General features: G+C 42.7%; 1 protein-coding gene across 6 annotated transcripts in view; it reads right to left on the bottom strand.

Moving 5' to 3' along the window:
- The window catches only part of TMEM131L (transmembrane 131 like), a 155,350-nt gene that overhangs the window by 10,989 nt on the left and 122,692 nt on the right, over positions 1 to 21,669 (bottom strand). For all 6 annotated transcript variants that reach the window (XM_040626369.1, XM_040626370.1, XM_040626373.1 and 3 more), the window contains 7 exons: positions 21,277 to 21,463; positions 20,886 to 21,071; positions 20,144 to 20,293; positions 19,151 to 19,776; positions 12,929 to 13,077; positions 3,911 to 4,035; positions 824 to 990 (listed from right to left, as the gene is read on the bottom strand). In XM_040626369.1, the coding sequence (XP_040482303.1) occupies positions 824 to 990; positions 3,911 to 4,035; positions 12,929 to 13,077; positions 19,151 to 19,776; positions 20,144 to 20,293; positions 20,886 to 21,071; positions 21,277 to 21,463 (1,590 nt within the window). The remainder of the gene's footprint in view (positions 1 to 823; positions 991 to 3,910; positions 4,036 to 12,928; positions 13,078 to 19,150; positions 19,777 to 20,143; positions 20,294 to 20,885; positions 21,072 to 21,276; positions 21,464 to 21,669) is intronic.

The following is a 21,669-nucleotide window of genomic DNA, read 5'->3' as shown; positions in this document are numbered from 1 at the left end:
CAGACAGCGAATGCCAGTGATAACCGTGATCTAACAATGGTTCTGGAAATAAACACTCCTGGGAAGAAAACAGGCTCCTCGGCCAGCCTGGAAATTCATAGGTAATGCCTCATCCCTCTTATTAAGATTTCCACTAAGAGCTTCAAATTATTATTTATGTGTAGGTGGAAAGAACCTCTAATAAGACCAAAAAGCAAGACGCGTGTAAAGGGAATGAATGAGAGGACGGAGAGAGAAACTCACTAACTCTGTCAGCTTGCATGTCTGCCAGCCTGTGCGCACTGACGCGGACGTGTGTCTGGGAACACGGGTGTTGCCCAGGAGGATTACAACTCCCCCAGAGATACAGCCAACTTCAGTGGCCCCTGAGCCTCCCACTATCCTCTGCCCTACCCTGGACCCAGCTGTGTGTGCCCTCTACCTCCCACTCCCAGAGACACTGCCCAGCAGTTCTCAGGCGGGGCAGCAGCCTGGTCTGCAGGAACCACCTGGCTCAGGTGTGTGAGAAGAACACGGTTCTCACCTGGCTACCCCCCAGAGTAAGCAACCACTGTTCCTTCAGCACTCTGCATGGGGAGAGTGGAGAATGGCCAGGTTTTAGGGGAAGGGGGAGGGCAGAGGGGACAACACTAGAGGTCTGCCCAGGTTCAAAAGAATCTCAGGTTTCCAGTCTCGTCCTGATAGCTTTCCATTCGAGCTTCCTTAAGCCAAGTTGCCTGTAAAGTGATAATCTCCTCAAGACCCATTTCTTTACAATGGATACTTCTTAGAGGAACCAAACTTCTGACAGAAGCACCATTCACAGCTCAGTACAGTTACATACCTGCTTCTCCCTGTGCCGCAGGCAAGCTGCTTCCAATGCCAGCATCCGTCTTACAAATTTCCCCAGGATTTTCCTGTATACACCAGTTTCTGACACTGATGTCACTGCTCAGCTCAGACCTTTCAAATTCGTTGCACACAAGTTTTAATTCACTCTGTTCAGAAGGCCTAGAAGAACCACAAAAAAAAATCCCATTTGAATGTTGTCATCCATCCGTCCTTGCTTTCCAGGAGACTTATAAGTGGTGAAAATACGAACCTGGGACAACTCAAGACCTCTGTTCTTAGGAATTTAGGGGAGAAGATACTGAGTAAGAGAGGGATATCCAGAAGACAAAGATTTTGCCGTTTTAGAACTATACTCAAATTGGAGCTCATTTAATCGACTTCCTAGTTCACAGTGAGGAATAAAATTCCACAAGGTTAAATGAGTCCCTCCATCATCTCATAAGTGGCCAGTCCAGGACCAGAACCCAGGACTCTTGGCCCGTCTTCCTTGGCTTTAGCATGAAGTATGATTCTCAATAGATAAACCTGCTCCTTGGCGTTCGGGGGAAGGTACTGAGCGTTATTTTAAATCTTTTCTCATCCATTCATTTAGCAAATAGTTGTTGAATGACGATCACGTGCCATGTATTGTTAGGAAAGGTGTAACATTTACAAAGCATCGAGTTCTTTTCCCAAGGAGTTCACGGCCCAATGATTCCACTTCTCTACTAAACCGAGAACTATGGTTTTGCAAATGGTGAGACAGAAATGGGTAGAGGACGCCACAGGGTGCACAGATGGCTAGTCACTTGGTGCGATTTCAGTACCTCGTAGTTTGTAGGACAGCAGTTAGGAAGACAAAACACGTGGGCCGTAGCACGTGGTTTCACTGGTTTCTGACCACTCAAGGTAAAGAGTACAACAGATGCAAGAGCCAAGGAAACAGACAATCTGACAACCACCTTCTTCTTAAGCGTCATGTTCTCAAAACATTCTCATTAGCTACAAGGTACTTGACCGTTCTATTTTAACAACTTGTTTCTTCAGCATGTCAGAAATCTGCTTGTAGAAATATACCAGGATACTTAATCAGTGAAATTCCACTCAAATTTTGTATCTTCCAGTATGTTCATATCAGGAAAGTATAATACCTAATTTTTTAAAAAAGATTTTATTCATTTATTTGACAGAGAGAGAGAGCACACAAGCAGGGGCAGTGGAAGGCAGAGCGAGAGGGAGAAGCTGACTCCCCCCTGAGCCAGGAGCCCGATGCGGGGCTCAATCCAGGACCCTGGGATCATGACCTGAGCCCAAGGCAGATGCTTAACCAACTGAGCCACACCGGTGCCCTAAAAATGTAATACTTTAGAGTGACCCAAGTCAATCAAATGTTTATGAAAATACATGTAGAAAGAATATAAGGTGTAACTCTCCTTTCTATAAGCTTATTTATAAATAAAAAGGATAATTACCAATCAATAGTTAGTATTTGGTATTACCAACAAACTAACAATGAGTCTATTCTGTTTTCATCCTTGCATTCTGCCATGTGCTCAGTGTGAGCCAGGGACCTTAGAGCTGCCTGACTGCTCTCCAGCAGAGTGCACAGCACGACAGGGCTGGGAGCGGCTACACCGCTCAAGCACGGGCTCTGAGCTCCAGACTGCAGCCACCTTGGGGACCTAGGGACACATGATGTGAGCAGCACCTCACTGCTTCCCGTCCCGTGGTCCCTGCCTCCACGTGGGCTATGCTGCGCAGTCCCCTTCCCACAACAAGCGAGACTGCAGCAAGATGGGGCCCCTTCCACAGGAAGATCTGGAACCACTAGAGAACAATCTGGCAGAAACACATATAAATACCTAGCTGAGCCTACAAGAAAGCAATCCCCAGATGCCAGAACTCAAAAGAAGAAAAAGCCAGAGTGGGGAGGATGTTGGGATGACTCAGGAGGAAACAGGCTTTAAAGCCCAGGGGCTGGGTTTTAATTCCCCGCTCAAGGACAGTCACATACTGTTTTCTCAATAAAACTGGCGTCCTTGACGGAGGCACTGTCAGTGTAAGAGACACCTGGAAAGCTCCATCCATGGACTTAGGGAGGAAAAGGCAGGAGAAAGCATCTCACCTGCAGGCTCTCTCTTGACTTGGGCACATGTTGGGTATTTAAGAGTCTAGCCCAAGAAATCAAAATTCATAGACTACACTGCCAGACGCACTGGGAATCAGAATGTATGCACTACTGGGGCGCCTGGGTGGCTCAGTCAGTTAAGCATCTGCCTTCGGCTCAGGCCATGATATCAGGGTCCTGGGATCAAGCCAGGCACAGGGCTCCCTGCTCAACGGGAGCCTGCTTCTCCCTCTGCCCCTCGCCCCAGCTCATCCACACTCGCTCTCTCTCAAATTAATAAACAAAGTCTTTTAAAAAAAAAAAGAATGTACGTACTTCTGACCTGTCAAAAAAAAATATGGGATTCCTACATAAACACTATCCAGTGCCTTCATTTTACTGATAAGAAAATGAAAGCTCAGGGAGACTAAGTGACCTAAGGAAGTAAGGTTTCCCAAGGAGAATACCACTTCTGGCTCTGCCCCTTACCAACTGTGGGGCTTTCAGCAAAACACATAATGTCTGGGCCCCTCGCTTCCCAGACATGTAAGAACCTAGCTTCTGCAGGACTGAATCTCGGGTTCCTTCTCTTTCACTATGGAACCCCACGTGGGCGAGGGTAATGCTGGGGAGAGGAGGCCTGCCAGCACCCAGCTGTTTTCTCCCTCACCTGCCCCACAAATGCTCCTGTGCTTCACAGGCAGAATGAAGGGCCCGGCACAGAGGCGGCCTTGTGCTTCTTCTTTAAAACCTCCCATAGCTTTGAGCATTTTTTTAAGGTAAAAACACGAAAAATCTATTCACTTCAAGGTATTTTAACAATATAAATGAAAACATAAGCAGAATATGTATTAATTTTAATAACATACTTTTATGTCAATATTCTGTTCTCGGTATCCAATGTTGCAAAAATAAGATTAAAAGATAACAGCTAAGTGTAAAATTAGAGAGCAAAAAATAGATGAAAATTTTAAAGGGATTGTAAAAACACACCTCAAGACCTGAGCAGTACCCCGTTTCTTATTTTTTCTACATGTTCGATTTTTATTCCAACTTAAATTTTGTAAATTTCCTTCTTTTTTCTCCTGAAGTTTCTTCTTCTTATAAGGATCTTCTTGCTACAGAGAAAAAAGAAACCTTAAATAAAGGTTTAAACTGACTTTACATTTAAAAAAAAATTATTATTATTTTTTTAACTTTTGAAGACCAACTCCATACAAATTCAGAATGTTCCAACACTGATGAAAATGGAGACATACATTTCTCAATCTCCAGTTTGTTTTCATTCCCCTTCTTTCTCTACCTCCCTCAATCTCTGCAAAAAGAAGAAACAATTGTTGCCTACAGAATTCCAAAGGAGCTAAAAGGGAAAAACATCTGTTAGCAATTTAGGGTCAGCTTGCTGTTAACTTCAGCGGCAATAAATTCTCCGACGTTCACCTGTTAATTTGGTATGTGCAATTCACATGAACTACTACTGAAGAAAAATCATGTAAAAACTCAACGTAGGAATAATTTGTGTATTTGTTTTTATTTGTTTACAGAAAAACTTTAGGAGGACAGCCAGTCTCCACTGAGTGTGCCAAGTAGTTTAAGCTTTTATAAATAAGAATACGCTGGATGTTTTTTAAATGTGGCTTCGAAAACTTAATTTAGCATGAAGTACACATATATCTATAAATTATACATGTGTGTGTATATATATTTGCGTATATGTATATATACACACATACATACGCATATATGTAACTGTTTTTTAATTTGGTCCTTTTCCTTTTATATGTTAGGTGTAGTCTCTTAACCGGCCCAAGGGGAGGAGGATTCCCCTGCCTCTTAGCATTCTGAAGCAGCTCCTGCCTTCCAGTCCTCCTATACTCCCTCTCTTTCTCTTCCTTGCACCACTCTGCCCCTTTGCAGCAGAGGCACCAGCAGGTGGGAAGTGGTGTAAGACCCCAGGGCGTGGAAAATGCATCCTTGGGGACCTCCCAGAGGCAAATCCCCTAGCTCTGAGAGTCCTCTTCCTACTGACCCTTGGATTCACATTTCATAAAGAATAAAGACTGGCTCATTTTACCTTCTTTTTTGAGAAGGTTGGTGCAGAAATCAGAGTAGGAATGCATGAGGTTCTAACATACACTTGCGTGACACGTGACTTAGAAAAAGAAAAATAAAAGGTTTCAAAGGCCTACATGTCACATATCTGGGGTGGGGAAAGCCTCATGTATCTATCAAAGCGGCAGGCTTACTACAATAAATACTAGACATAAAATGAAATTGTAACTGTACATGTGGGATAATGGAATTTTTGGTTTTTTCTTGATAACTCCTTTAGTTTCTCCCCCCATAAGTACATATTAACTTTTTTTCTGATTCTGAAGGTATTTTAAAAACATGACAAGTTAAACACACAAAGCCCTATCTTACAGGATCTTAATGCTAACTGCTTACATTTGATGCTAAACAAACACATTAATAATATATGATCAGACATTCTCCAAAGTTAAACATTGGCTATATACCGTATTTATTCATGTACTGGTCCCTGTATATTTCTAGCTTTGGGGGAGAAAAGGATTCCCTTCTCCCTGGGCCAAGAAAGGCTGTTCAACACAGCAAGTCCTTGAGCCTTTCTGTCCCTCCAGTCACATACAAAGAAAGGATCTGTCTCTAAGTGGAATCAGAGAAAGAGTGAACTGGTCAGTAGTCACTCTAACACTTGGCTGCCTCTCTCCACTCAATCTGGTGAGAGCTGTCATTCTGAGCAAACAAAAGGGACTACAGAGATGTGGGACCGGGCGGTCACAGGCATGGCCACTGTCTGAATATGAGCCAGTGATTACTGGGAGAGTGCTCAAAACGCTGGACTCGGGTGCGTGGAATGACCAAGAAGCAGTGTCCATGACCAAACAAAGCAGGGGACAGAAAGAGGGTGTGGTCAAAAGACGGAAGAGACAGAGGACATAAGGAGGAATGAAAAACTAATGAATGGCCTTTGTGTGTGTGTGCACACAAGCACACGTGTGGCGGGGAGAGAGAGAGGGAGGGAGGGAAGAACAGCAGTGAGGAGGAAGGGCCCCAGCTGGGCTTCGGGAGAACACGCCAGCCCTGGACGTAGCAGATGGTGGGGGACGGGCAGGGCGAAGACTCCAGAGACCCAAAGCAACAGACTTGTCAAGAAATGAGAGGGAGAATAAAAGGAGAAACCGGCTCTTTGCTTTTTGGTGGAGAGGGTGTCACCCAGAGTGGGAGGTGGGCCCGACCAGGGAAGGAGCCCAGGTGGAGCTGTAAGGAAGATCACAGCCTACACTGAAGCTCACTGCAGGCTTCTTACTGGCTGTGCGATCTTGGGCAAGTGACCCACTTCCTCCTGCCTTCACTTCCTCGTCCTCCTCAGCAGGCTGCTATGAGGAGCAAATGACCTGACACTAGCAAGCGCTTTACGGAAGACGTCCTGTGATCACACTATTGCATTATTTGAACTGGTCGCGTTCTCGGAAATCCCAGATGGAAGGGACAATTTCATTGATTACAGGGCGGGCAAACAAAAAGATTTCCTAAACTTCAATAAAAGAAAACGAAGAAATCAAAGGAGAGAAAGCACAGACTGACTCCGCAAAACATTCTTTAAGCTGCTGTACACAAGTAACAGCAAATAAAAAATAAGAGGGAAAGGTAGACTAAGAAAAAAAACCAAACACACTGTATGACAGACAGAGTCAGTACCATGCCATATGTTCTGACGGAAAATAAGAAAAACACGTGCAATAGAAAAGTGGGCAGAGGGGCGCCTGGGTGGCACAGCGGTTAAGCGTCTGCCTTTGGCTCAGGGCGTGATCCCGGCGTTATGGGATCAAGCCCCACATCAGGCTCCTCTGCTAAGACCCTGCTTCTTCCTCTCCCACTCCTCCTGCCTGTGTTCCCTCTCTCGCTGGCTGTCTCTATCTCTGTCAAATAAATAAATAAAATCTTAAAAAAAAAAAAAAAAGAAAAGTGGGCAGAACACATGAAATGCAAATTCACAAAAGAAATATAAAAGGCTAAAAACCATGAAGACTCCATCCAAAATATTTAGTGATAAAGTATGTTTTTAGGAAAGGGAAATTATAGACCAGCTTGTATCTCATCTTTCCATGCTGGTTTTAAAAAACACGAGTGTGTTTATCCTGCATGTTTGTGTCTGCAGACACTTGCAGAGGGCTGGGGAGGGAGAGGGCCGGGGAGGCAGCGCCCTTCCCTTAATAGAGTTTGCCTCTGAGCAGCGCCAGCGGACCTGGGTGAGACATTCACTTCCGAATTTATAAAAAAAGACAGACAAGTAAGAAAGAAGGAAGGAAGGGAGGAAGAGATTTCAGGGGCAGGATTTTGGATGATTTTTTACAAAAAGGAAATGAAAGAAAGTGCTCACTTTTCCTTGGTAAGAGACGCAAATTGAAATGAAAAACCAAAACACAGTCATTTCCCCCATCACGCTGACCAAGACTTTGCAAGAAACACAGCGCGGTGCTAGCGGGAGCAGAGGAAGCCAGCATTGTCCCACGGCATCATCAATGTGAATGAGAATCAGGACCACCTTTCCAGAAAGCAATCTGGGGCACACAGGAAGACCCTCTTTAATTCTGCTTCTAGAAATCTCTAACAAGGATATATCAGGTATCTAGGGAAGACTTGAGAACAACGTAGTTCATCATAGTGCTGTTTATGAAAATAAAAAGCTGTAAATAACTTTAATGTCCAACCGCAAGCGAAAGGTTTAGGATCGGGGCATAGTTAAATGATGGAAAGTTACATAACCACTGGAAATAAAGTTCCCCTTGTTCTGAACATGAGAAAATGAGGAATTACAACATTATTAACAAAGCTACATACATGTAATGATGGTCCTGCGTTTTTTTTAAGTTGCATAAAAAAGAAATAGAATACAGAAAAATGTACAAAGTGGTTCATTTTGTATAGACTTTTCTCCCCCCTTCTTTATGCTTTTATAATAATCATGAATTCCTTTTCTAAGGGAAAAAAAATCTGCTTTAAAAAAATAAACAGCAGGGCTAGGGTTAAAATTTAGTTTATAGCTCTCAAATCTGGGCTTCAACTTTCTTTGCCAATAAATCTAGAGGAATGTTCCCCATGTACTATAGACAGATTTATACAATTTTCTAAGCTGCAAAGTTAGGCCCTAAGAATGTACAAGAAAAACAAACATTGAGTACTGCCCTTGGGAATGTGTTTATTGAGAACGATTTTTCCAAACGAACAATGAAATGGAAAGCATACTCGCAAGGTTTTAAAGAAGAGCTTTTTGCAAAACTGGGAGTGAGTCAGAGACAGCAAAAAAAAAAAAAAAAGTGATGGGGACTATGGTCCCCCAGATCCTCCAGCTTGCTGCAGCTCTCCTGCGGAGCTGGCTGCCATCTTTGGATGCACAGGTCTCTTACATGGGCTCTGACACCAGAAAAGGAAGGAGGAGCTTACACAACCCCTGGAATTGTGCACAAGCCAAGTCTGTGCTACCGGGATAGAGAGAAAAAAGACAAGGCCCGTGCCCCTAAAGGTTGAATGCTGAAGATACACAGGGAAGAAAACAACGGGAAGAAATGAAGAAACCTGCCATAAGCAAGGGCACAAGAGTAGAGGGCTGAGTTTGGCACACGGGTGGGGGGCGGAGTCTGAAGTCCAGGAATGACGCCCACTCGTGGCAGCACCACGCAGCAGAGCTCCTCGGGGCCACCTCCTCCTTATGGCCCTCAGATGGACAGACGGACTTGGCTTGTGTTCCAGCTGCTCCGCCCAGCACGCGGGCTGAGCAGGCGCTGAGTTGTCACATCTCAGTGTAGTTTCGATCTCATGGCAGGGCAACATGGAAGTCTCCAAAGTCCCTAGCAAGAAGGTCTTAACTTCATCCATCCCCTCCCCCCTCAAATTCAATGACTTTCTTTCTGCTCCTGAAGGCATGGCCATTGTAGTCTCACCGCCTCGCTTTCTGTACATCTGGTATACCTGCACCCTCGGGCCATCTGCAGCTTCACCGCCACCTGGGTTCACACTCGGCCCTGCTTTTCTCCCCGTGCACACACACCCCTCAGAGAACTCAGCATCGCCTTTCAGTTCTAACCTCCACAGGCACAGCTCCCAAGTCTCAAGCTCCAGGCCCGAGTTTGCCATGTAAGCTCTGGTTCCATATCCCCCGCTGTCAGTCGCGATCACACAGTCATTCCCTTTGTACTGACCCCTTGCCAGCGCTTAGTACGTGGGCTACTCTAAGCACTTACCCTGTTAACTCAGCTGTTCCTCACAACCCAAGGATGTAGGCACGCTCTTAGTACCCTCGTTTGTCAGATAAGGAAACTGCAATGTTAGGTAACTTGCCCAATGTTATAGAGCAAATAAATGACGACCAGGATTCAAACCCAAGAAGTCTGGCTGCAAAATCCATGCTCTTAATATGCAACACTGCTTTGATAAACATAAAAATGAACTTGTTGCATAAGTCAGAATTCCCCATCTTCTCGTTAGCCAGACTGAAAACTCAGGAGTTATTTTTCAAATGGTTATATAGTTAGGTTATATTTAGATAGTTCCTCTCCTTTATGCAATTAGGGACAGGGAAATCCTGTTAGTTTTTCTTCTAAACTCTCACTACTCTTCCTGTCCTTCCCCCTTGCTCCTGCCCAAACACAGCCTTACATCACACCTCCCAGCAGAGTAACAGCCTCCTTGTTAGAAGAGAGCCGGTATCCATTTCTGCCTGCTCCAGCCCAGCCTCCAAAACATGCACACTGATCCTCCAAAAATGCTTTATTCACACATTCATTCAAGCATTTACTAAACTGCACTTCATAATCGCTATAATAGGCATTCTACCCATCTTTGCAAACCTGAATTGAAAAATATTCAATTATGACCTTCAAGAAAATCACAGCCTCCAGTCTGTTTTCCACATGTTACCCTCCATCCACCCCCCCCCAGGTCCAGAAACCTTCCCTAGCTCCCTATCCTTTGCAGCAAAGTCCCCCAAACTGGCCACCCTCAAGCCAAATCCTCCAAAAAGATGTCCTGTTTGGACAGATGTGCTTTTAAGACTCTGACTCTGAAGTTCCTTAGCAGGCAAGCGGCCACGCTCTGGTTCTCTACGGGCATCGTCACTTCCAGCTGCCGGGCTCACCTAGTTCACCATCCACTTCCAGCTGAGATCCAAGGGAGAAAGTCCACACTTCGAACCGGTGAGCCAAGGCCTTCGCCATCTGGAAGGACTCCCATTCTTCCCTCACATTACTTCCCATTCCTGACTGAGCCTCTTCCCAAAGATGACTTCCAACTGCTGCCAATTATACTGCGGGGTTCAGTGGGGCCGCGGCCCGCCTTCCCTGCTTTGCCTATCCGTGTTTCTACCTCCTCTAGGAGCTTCCCGTGCCTGCTGCAGGCTAAACTGACTCTTCAGTCTCTGAAATCCCTTCCACTATGTACTGACTGGTGGCACTTGACTACTTAGACATATCTTGTCCTTCTTCAAAGACTGCAAATTCCCAGTTGGGGATGTCTAGGATATATTTATTTTGCATCATTTAAATGTTATTTAAATGAAAAATTCATGTTTCTTATAAAGTTCAAGCAAAAATACAGAAATATAAAGAAAGAAAAAAAAAATCACCCCAAATCCCACCACTCAGAATAACCACGGTCTGCCACTGATTATTTGGCAAATCTTGTTTTTAGCATCTCTCTGTGAACCTAGACACGTTAGGATGGCAAGACAGACGGAGGGAATAATTTATAGCACTGGGACAATGTATTATTATTTTTTTTTAGTATATGTGCTGCTGAAGCAAACACAACGATGTATTATTTTTAAATAAAAATTTAAGGTTCGGTTTTATTTGAATTTAACATAAACTGAAGTAGAACCCAGAGAACTGCCAACTTTCAAATAATTGTTTCTTCTCCACATGATTTATTAATTCCTTAAGGATCTCTCTAAGGTTAAGCAAAAGACTGTGAAAGACATTTTCCTAAGTTTTCACCCTGTTAAACGATATGTTCCGTTTGACATAGTATTGATTCTCTACCAAGAAAAATAAAATTAAAACTCATTGTCACCTACCATTCAATATCACCTCCTGTTTTTGCAGCTTATGTCACTTTTTTGCTTTATTAAAGTTGTAATATATGCAATCTGTTCTGCAATTAAAATTGCCAACTGTTTAGTCTTATTTCTGGATATAAAATGGATACAAATCTCAACAACAGACCATTCACACAGTTTCTATAGTCCTGGGTCCTTATTTTTACTTCTATCTTGGTTGGTTAAACTTCACTAAACTCATTTTTTAAGGACTCATGATGAGTTCACTTGTGTTTAAGGACGCCTGCTTTGCTCCTTTGTACTTGAGCGCCAACGTGGCTGGAATGTTCTTGTTCACATTTTTATTCTCTTAATGGTACGGCTCCACTGTTCCCTGGCATTAGGTGTTTCTACAAAGTCTGAGGCAAGCTTGAATTGGTGTTTCTCCATCTTCCTGACTTTGCACCATTCTTTATGCTTTAAGATGAATAGCCAGGCTGTGCCTGTGTCCATTAGTATATATCAATTTTTCCTGGTGTATACAGTGTGCCCTTTCATTCTATAAATCCAATTCTTCCCTCGTATCAGGACAATATTCTTCTATTACAACTCTGAATACCTTTCAGATCTATTTGTTGGGCTATTTACTTAACTCATTATTCTTACATTGAACTGTTCTGTCTTTCTTTGCCCTATATCTAAATGCTTTCGGCTCTTCAATTTTTTCCTTCATACTCACCCTGATTATCTCAAAGCCTTTCTCGGGGTCAGCAATTCTATTTTTGGCAGCTGTCTGTGGGATGTCATTTGGGTCTTCGTTTATTTACTTAGCTTCATAGTATCTCTTTTAACCTCATCCAAGTGTCTTAATTTGCCCTTTAAAAAGTTCTTATTTTATCGAGTTCATCATCTATAGCGTGAAGTATTCTCAGAGTTTCCTTCCAGTCTCTGAATAGGTTTTCTTCTAGATTAGGATCTTTTTTTAAAATGTAATATATTTTACTGGATGAAAAATTTCATTGTGAAACACAATCTGGCCATTACACATTCATTACACACTCAGTTGCCAATACACAAATATACACATATGTGCCAAGTTGCATATAGGTTGTTTCTTATACAGATGCACTTAGGTGTGTAGATGGCCAAACTTTGTTCTTGATTTGCTATGTACGTGGGTTAGGAAAGAACAGATTAGGATCTGTATCTGTCTTCTGTATTCTACTCCTCTCATTCACTTTTACTGTGTGCGTGTGTGTGTGTGTGTAGCACACGGTATGTATCAGCACAGTAAGAATGTTATTTTTTTCACTGGGCTTATACTAATACACAAATACCTCTGTTCTGATGTAAAGTAGGTAAATTCTCCTAAGTATCTTTCCCACCTTTATTTTGTCTGCTTTCACCTACGAGATACAGGGCTCAGTTCTGCTCTCCAGACGCGTTTCATTAGCCTACGCTGGCAGGAAGGGAGAGAGCTTGCCAGGATGGCGTGCAACAATGCTCTCTCTTCTGGGATTCTGTTGTACTGGGGCCCGCTCACCTGAGCTAGATAGGAATCCCTGTCCCGTGAATTTTGGCGTATGCTTCCAACTCAGCAAGAGCAGGCACCAGAATGGGTGTTGGGGAACAACTGGAGAGAAGAGACAGGTGATCTCCTACTACTCCACCATCTTTGTCAGGAGTTAACCCTTTTGCTTAAGAACAGCTTCCCTTGAGAATAAAAGCTATCTGATGTTACTGTAAATTATTCTAGTATCTCCTATATAATTAGAAAGTCAACAAAACTTTCCAAATACCTCAAACTTACAATTTATAAATGCAGATTCAAATGCATAACTAGCCCCCTTTGAAAGGTATGAAATACACGTGCACAGTTACTAGACAGATAATTGCACTCTCAAGCCTTAAATATGGGTTTTGTTCTAAGAGGCAAGAGAAAAAGAAATACAGACCTCGACTGAAGGTACATCCTGTTTCTCAAAACAAATGTCTTCTTTTGATGCTTTGTGAATCTTCTTTTCTGAGGAAGACTTTGTGTCAACCTTCTTCAAAGTTTCACAGCTGTCTGCTTCATTCTTGACAGGCACTTGCTGGTTATTCCCTTGAATAAATAAAAACGATTGAATTTCCAGCTAATTATTTCCATGCATATTCCCAAAATTAAATCTCTTTCCTACACCAAGCCATGTAATGGAATGAGATTTAGACTTGAGGACTGTTTCTGACATTCGTGATGCTCTAGGAGTGTTGGCCAGTAAAAACGCGCTTCCGTGAAGAGTTCTACAAACAGTCTTCAAAAGAGGTCAAGGAAAAAAGCGAGGAGGTACCCCATTATTCAGAGCAGCGTCGTTCATACAGCCAAATGGCAGAGACAACCCCAGTGTCCATGGTCGGATGGACAGAAGAACAAAACGTGCTACACACCCAATGGAATACCACCACTCAGGAACAAATCAGTGCACAACCCTGTGAATACGCTTAACCCCACTGAACTGCACGCTCAAAAACGACTGAGATGGAAAACCAAGCAACGAGATTCTGAGATATGCCCCAACATGGATGAACCCAGAAGACACTGTGCTAAGTGAAATAAGCCAGTCCCCCAAAGACAGACACTGTGTGATTCTACTTGTTTGAGGGAGCTAGAGGCATCAAATTCATAGAGATGAAGAGTAGAATGGTGGTGACCAGGGGCTGGCAGGAGGGAATATAGATACTTACTGTTTAATGGGTACAGAGCTTCTTTTTGGGATGGTGAAAAACTTCTGAAAATGGATAACAGTGATGCCTGTATAACAGTGTGAATGTACTTAATGCCACTGAGCTCTATGACTAAAATAGTAAATTTTATGCTATGTCTGTTTTCCCACAATTTTTTTAAAAGCTGGGGGAGGGAGGGAGAGGGGTTAAGGACTTGCCTTCTAGTCATGACGCAGCCACAGAGTAAGTTTTCAAAGTAAATCTTCAGTTTCCTTATTTATAAAAGGCAAAGACCACCTTCTCTGCCTATTCTGACTGTTATGAAGATGAAACCAGAAGACATATACACAGAAAGGGTCACCACCAGAAACACATGACCTGTTTCGGGGCAGGTCCTCCTCCCACAGTCCGTGCCCACCTGCCCCCAGGGACCAGCGCCTACACGCTGACAATGAGCAACAGGTGAATTACACAGCAAAAGTTGGTGCTGGTAGAAACTTCATCTGAAAACACAATTCTCCCCCTCTTCTTTCAAGAGTGATTTCATTCATCAGTGTATTATTTCTTCTATCCCTTACTCCAAAATAAAGTCAGATCAACTTCAACCCCACAGGGTCCTAACATGAAACAAAGTATTTCAACACCTTCTTTTTTCTTTAGGAGACAGTTTAGATGACCACCATGCAAAGATTTCACAGCAAAGCAGGTTGGTGAGATGCATGCCTGGCCGGGCTTCAGCAGAGACTCCAACCTCGCCCTGCCTGGGGACCTGGGGCAGGGAAGGTCTCTGCCCACAAAATGAAAGGAGCGGTCAAATCCCCTCTGATTCTGAAACTCTGAAGCTGACCTCACTCAAAGCAAGATACTTACATTTTGCAAAAGCACTAGCAAGTAAGCATACTTTTATTTTGTTAATGGAAAATTGTGTAAGTATTACATAACTATAGGGAAGCATTAATTCCACTATGACACAAATCGGGTGCTAAGGCACCTACAGAGGAAGATATCCACCATGACGAAGTGGTAAAGGAAAGAGCCATGAGCAAAGGCGACAGGGTCCGAAACAGAAAAATAAATCATAACTAAAGACATCACTTTGGATTTTGGAAACCATACATATGAAAGAGAACACATACATTCTCCAAAAAAAATGTGCCACTAACTTTCCTAGACACTTAGTTCATAAGAAAATGGATTTCTTGAGTTTTTTTCAGGCCAAGAACAGCACTAAAAGTATTACTCATCAAACTTTCTCAGGAAGGCTCTGAACTTAATATCTAATACAGAACTACCCCCGAAAAAGTGGTAAAGCACAAATTCTTAGTAACACCTTTCGTAGGGCCAGGAATCAGGACAAATTGTAAAAGGAATTCTAACACGTTCTTCATTAAGTCTTTGACAAATTCTAGCATGACAATATCCAAGAATTTGGAAATTTCATGAGTACATTCTTCATTTAATAAATGGAGCTAATCCATGTCATCTTATTAAACATGATTACTTACGGTGTTACACAACTTTCTTTTTTTTTTTTTTTTAAAGATTTTATTTATTTATTCGACAGAGAGAGAGACAGCCAGCGAGAGAGGGAACACAAGCAGGGAGAGTGGGAGAGGAAGAAGCAGGCTCATAGCGGAGGAGCCTGATGTGGGGCTCGATCCCAGAACGCCGGGATCATGCCCTGAGCCGAAGGCAGACGCCCAACTGCTGTGCCACCCAGGCGCCCCTACACAACTTTCTCACACCCATCTCACAGAGTCGGTGTTTGAGCAACGAAGATAAAAATAAATAATAATAAAAAATAAAACAAGGAACAAGTGAACTCACCAGAATCCTGCTTAAACTTTTATGGTATCAAATCCAAACATGTTCTATTTTGAGTAAACTGCTAATCTTCACGTGATTAGTATCTATAAGTCAACAAGGCTATTTCTTAAAATTTTTCAAATAGTGGTATTTCAGAAATTTGGAGGTATCTATCGAATTCAGTAAAATCTTTCATGTATTGTTAATTCCAAGGCTTAGGGTATTATTAAATTAAAGTTTATTATCCCTCACATTATAAGCAGAACGCAATAATCTACTTCTTCCTCTTCCGTAGTGCTGAGGCCAGCTGTTGATCTCTAGCTTTAATTGCAGAGCTCACTACTCTTTAATTATATGATCGAAACGAATACAAGTCTAGAATTTTGATCATACGATTGGAAAATAATAAATACTTGAAAAGAGACCTATTTAAATGATCATTTATATGACATACAAAGCTCTACTCTTGTCAGATGCTCCAGAGACTCTGGAACACATAACAAGTGCTTGAAAAATTGAGCTGTTGTTTGACAGGTGGAGGCCAAAAAACAAGTGTGTGAAAACAGAGCTCTGAAGCATCTGTCAACAGGCTTCATTTCTATGGGGAATTTTCATTTATGATTTACTACAGGCCTCTCAGGAGAAGGCTGGAGAAAGAACAGGAAAGGGATGAGACACATTTCTGTTATTCAGAAAATATTCTGTGTTTCTCAACCACAAAAATGAGCTTGTAGTACCAGGGCCATTAATATACACCTTGGAACTTTTTTCCTCACACGATACGTTTCCCTCAGGAAAAATAAAAAAGCCTCAGAACAGGAGAAGGCACAGTTCCTCAGGTGCCTCAGGAACATCTGTCAGGTTAATAAAAATCACTTCAGGCACTCTTAGGAGACAGACTGCCTGCCCCCCGTTCCCGTTTCCAAAGGCAATCTTATCACTAGACTTGTTTCTACAGAACATTTGTGTCGTTTAAGGGAAACAGCGAGGATGTGGCAAACACGCTGGCTGGTTGCCCCCACGCAAAAGGCCTTGGTCTCCACTCTGGAGGGCGACGCAGGAAACAAAGTGCAGGAACGTAGGATTCCCCGCCATCGGCTGGGCAAAGTTCAGCTACTAAGACTGAAGCTATTTTCTTCAAATTCTAGAATGATTTTAAGACAGAAACATGTTTTTCACAAAGTAAAACACTTTTCAAAATAAAAAAAAAGAACTAACGCCCAAGGTTGGAAGCGAAAACTTGGAAAGTTCTCATGTAACAACGTTTGGTTTTCTCATCCTTGAGCATTCTTCACACGTTATGGATTCCCTGCCGATTATATATGCCTGTTCGCCATCTGCCAGTTTATTACAACGCTTTCCTTTAAAATGTGAAAAAAGAACCCCAAACCCTTGATATTACTAAAAAAAACCCTCCACATCCTGCCTTCAAACTACAATTCTCTTCCTCTAGATTACTCAGTCCTTTCTTATTTTTAACATTGCCAATTCTTTAAAATGTTTAAATTGTAAAATGATGGCAGGCAATATGTTTAGTTTTTTAACCTCTTTGATATTTTCCTAGAATAGTGCTGTGAACAGAAAACAGTCAGAACAAAATACATGCCCGTGAACGGCTTTCCCTGCGAGGACTCTCCCGCTGACATAGTCATCCTGCAGAGAAATACAGCGCTGAGAATTAGCACCTTGGAATGTGCTGGTCTGAACATGGTAGGAAGCCAAAGTTCTTTCATCGATTCTTATTTGATCTGATCAACAATCACTCTGATACCACTTAACATGCTACTGAGCCCACCAAAGAGCAGTTTGAAAAGACTTCTTATTGTGAGATACGTGTTTCCCTTTCACACACAGGCTAGTAATCTGCACCGGAGGGAAAGATTCTGGGCCGGACTGCCATCTACGATGATACAAGCAAGTCCTGTGTTTCCGGATTCCCGCATTAAGTTCACTCACACTTGCGGAAGTGTTATTACAGGGTCATCTCGGCTCAGCTACGGGCGTTAAACCTCCAGCGTTGGGCAGGAAGGTCTTGAGGCACAAATGCAAACCCCTGACCCGCTCTGGCACTGCGCTTCGGGTCCACGCCTCTGATTTCTACCACTTCAGTGTGCTACCACGATGCGGCCGAAGGCCCTTCGCTTCCGTCTAGCCATGACGCCGCGGCCGCTGCCTTCGGGGGCACCTGACGCAGACTCCGAGTGACGCGAACAACCGTGATTTTAAGTCTGTGTCGAGGCAGCCTGGGTCCAAGACTGTGCTCGGGCCTCAATGACAGAAAACAAGGAAAAGCCCGGTAGGACTTGCCCTACTGGGACACAGGTTTTGTCACCTGGGCCTTGCAGAAATGGGCACCCCACCCGCCCCACCACGAAACACGCTCGGACAACGTGTGCTAAGATCTCATGTGAAGATCTGGTTGAACGCATCACCCCAAGCGCGTCCCCACACGCCAAAGGGAGAGAACACAGGGGGCGGTGTTGACCCGCAGACAGGGGTCCGCCTCAAACACATGCACTGAGGCCCGGGGAACGGTGCAAACTGACTGGAGCCAGACACGGCCCGGATACATGTGTGGCTGCCTAAAGCACGTTCCACTCAGGGCACTCCAGCTTCCTTTTCAACGAGAGAGGTCCTTTGAGGCAACGCTTAAAATTCAGTTTGGGTTTTTAACTAAATGCCTACAACTCATCAGAATTGGCTAACCCGTAACACTTCTGTGCCTTCTCTACAATAACAGGGAGTGTAAAATAAAAAGTTATTTATACTTAAATGTTTCAAAAAAGATCAAAGGTAACTGACTTTTCCAGATTAAAAAGTGTCAAAATCTGACTTTTTAAAAAAGATTTATTCATGGGGGCGGGGGCGGAGCAAAGGGAGAGGGAGAGAGAATCTCAAACAGACTCTGCTGAGTGCAGAGCCCAACATGGGACTTGATTCCAAGACCCTGAGATCATGACCTGAGTCATGATCAAGAGTCAGATGCTTAAATGACTGAGCTACCCAGGCGCCCCAAAAATTTGACTTTCAAAGGATGCAGAAATGTGCATATTAAAATGGTCAGAATGGCCAAGAAAAAGAAGCACAGGCTCTTATGCCAAAAGCCAAAGGGGTCAGTTAAAGCTTAATGACAATTTTACATGTAGATGGTTTTCTGAATCTCGTCCTACTTATGCCTTCACTAACTGTACTTGCTGTGAGAGCACATATGTCTTCTTTTAACCAAGGGACACAATGAGAGAAGCACCAGGGCCAGGGAACATGAGATGGTAGCAGCTGTTAAATATAGAAAGTTGGTAAGTTTTGCTCGGTCAGAAATATTTTATGGGCTGATTAATTTTCACACAGTTTGAAAATCCAAGATAGAAAATAATTAAAAATGGTGTCCATATCCTGCCAATAATAAAATAGGACATTCACATCCCTCCAAACATATGTACTAAAAAAGTAAGCTTCTCAGCCACGACATTCTAAAAATGCGGTGCCTCATCTTAAACTCATTTTACAAACCGTATTTCAACACTGATACCTTTGCTAAAACTTTGTGCATGAACTAAAAATGCAGCATCCATGCTTAAAGCTGAAGTCACAGGTAAGAATAAATTCTGTTAAAAACAGACCGAAGACAAACCGGAGAAAAGAATCATCCAGGAGGATGAAAAGATTACCATTATTTTTCCTGGAAATCTCTGGCAAGTCTGACTGGGACTGAGGTGAATTTCTTGGCAAGTGATTTTCAGGTAGTTTCTTAGAGGTCTTCAGAGGACAGAGCTCTCGTTCCTTGAGCTCAGCTATGTTTTCTGAAGTTTTAATGTCCGTTTCCTTAGGAAACATACATGTCTGTATTCCCTCCTTCATATGACATTCTGAAGAAGTATTACTGACAACAATTGTGTTTTTCAGTGTGTTTTCTTCTTTATTCAGTAAGTTTTTGGGAAGGGTTAGATTCTTCTGCAAGTCGACACTGATGCCGCTTGCATATTTGAGGTTGAGCCAGCTCTCGCCCATAACGTCAGTGCACACGCCCTCCTTAGGAGCAGACAGGGAGCTGCCCAGGGCCGGAGTCTGTTTCTCCTCAGTAGTAGTGTTGGCACTGCTGGCGACAGATGGGCTGGGTTTGTGTTTGCTGTAATAGACTGAGCACTTGTGCTTCTTCTGAGAATGACCGTAGGTAGCTGGGCTCCTCTTTGGGGTGTTCTGGATCCTGCTTTGTGGAGTGTTTACTGGAAGGCAGCTTTTTCCTCTGCCTTTATCGGAAGGGCCATAGGTATCGAGAAAGTTCTTACAATTGCTTCTGAATTGAAGAAGAAAAACATTTAACAGAAAGCCAAATGGAATCATACCTTACCCCTCTGTTTCTAAACCCATGAGAAAGAAGTAGCAATCGATACTGTGTGTATTAAGGAGGGCTATCTTTCCTTTGTCCAAAAGCCCATGAGTTCAACAAACTAAGTCCTCACAGAAAGTCTGTCTTACTGTAAAAGAACTGTTACAGCTGCTGCACAATGACCTCAAGAAAATTTTATGCAGAAAAATCTGGAATCAGAGTAATATTTATATTACCTTAAAATTAAATCAGAACTGAGTAATATCAAAGGTAAGAACTCTTCCCCCCACAACACACACACACACACACACACATGCACTACAAGAATTCTTACTTGTGAGAATGGGAGCTAATTACATCCATCGGACTATTGTTTTGCTGCGAAGATGAGCCAGCATTTTGCCTCTGTCTTGTTTTCATGAATTCCATAAGGATGTACTGTGCTTGTTGGAAGGCTATTAAAATCACACCCAACAGGGACAAACTGAGGAAGAAAGCAACGAGGTTCATTACTGCGTGGTTCCGACAGGCATTAAAAAAACCAGCTCTCTTACAGAAGAGCTGTGAATGGTTCGTGCAAAATGCCTAGGGATAAAGTATTGAAATGCCATGAAATGTATCACATCGTAGTTTCTGATGTGACTTAAAGATTTAAAAAGCTCCAAGTTTCTAAAACTGTGTACATTTATAAGTTTGCCATTCCAATTCCATTTTTAAAGGCACTTTAAATGATATTTTCACTCCAAAAGGGTCACTCTAGCCTTCCGATCTCAGACTGCCACCGCGCCAAGCCAATCAGAGTAACATTCGTATTTTCCACTGTGACTGCCAGTGGAAGTATAGGGAGCACAATGATCTCTTATGCGTCTAGGTCCCATGAATCTCCTCCAGTTAGTGTACTATTATCTTAAAGCTTATCAGTTACTACTTTGTCTACTTCACGTATGTTGAGGTTCACAAAACAATGTAAATTCCACTCGATGCGTATGTTTTGAATATGCTTTTTGACGATTCATATGCTTTTTATACCCAGGAAAACACGTTTTTGTGCCACTCTCCTGAAAGCGGCAACAGACCTGACAAAGAAGACCGTGAGCCTCCAAAACGACTCCTCCCAGCTGGGTCCCGGAACCACGTCTGCACACAAAGGCAGCAGGTGATGAGGGAGGGTCACGTTGAGAGTGAAGCGAAACTCGAGGTCTGCTGCAGTTACAAGAGTCAGCTCACGAATGACCCAGGAAGAGGTAAAGTCTGGAGTAAACCTGATAACAAAAGATTCAGCCTTATGAACTTGAATGGTTTTAATTTTAGGCACAAAACAAAACAATCACAATAGCCTATTTCTTACTTACAATAAATGTCCATATAAAAACAACTAAACGTGTCTTACCAATGCAAAAAAGGTTTTCTTCTCCACATTATTAAATGCACCACAAAACTTTCGTGAGGTTAAAACCCAATGCTTACACGATGCTGATATCCCGGGATGTGTTTGGGGCCAGGGAGAACTGATGACAATCTAGCACTTCGAATCCATAACCTTGGCAATTATACCCATTAATTTTCAGAGATGTCACAGTTATAGGAAGTGGTCCAATATTCTCAACTTTAAAGTTCTTTGTAATAGATAAAATTTGCTTGCTGTCTTTCAGTTCTAGTGAGGATAAAAAGTGATATTTAGTATGTATGAACTGCAAAATTTAATCAGAATAATTTATTGAATCCACATTTACTGAATTAATAAACCATGACCTATATTATTAAAATGTGAAAAAAAATTCAATATAAGCCCAAAGTACGACTTCTGTCTAATTTCTAGAACATCACAGATTCTCTTATACTACCAGGATACAATAAAAA

Source organism: Ursus maritimus, unplaced genomic scaffold (assembly GCF_017311325.1).
Source record: "Ursus maritimus isolate PB19 unplaced genomic scaffold, ASM1731132v1 scaffold_11, whole genome shotgun sequence".
NCBI classification, from domain to species: domain Eukaryota; kingdom Metazoa; phylum Chordata; class Mammalia; order Carnivora; family Ursidae; genus Ursus; species Ursus maritimus.
This window is presented reverse-complemented; position numbering and strand designations above follow the sequence as displayed.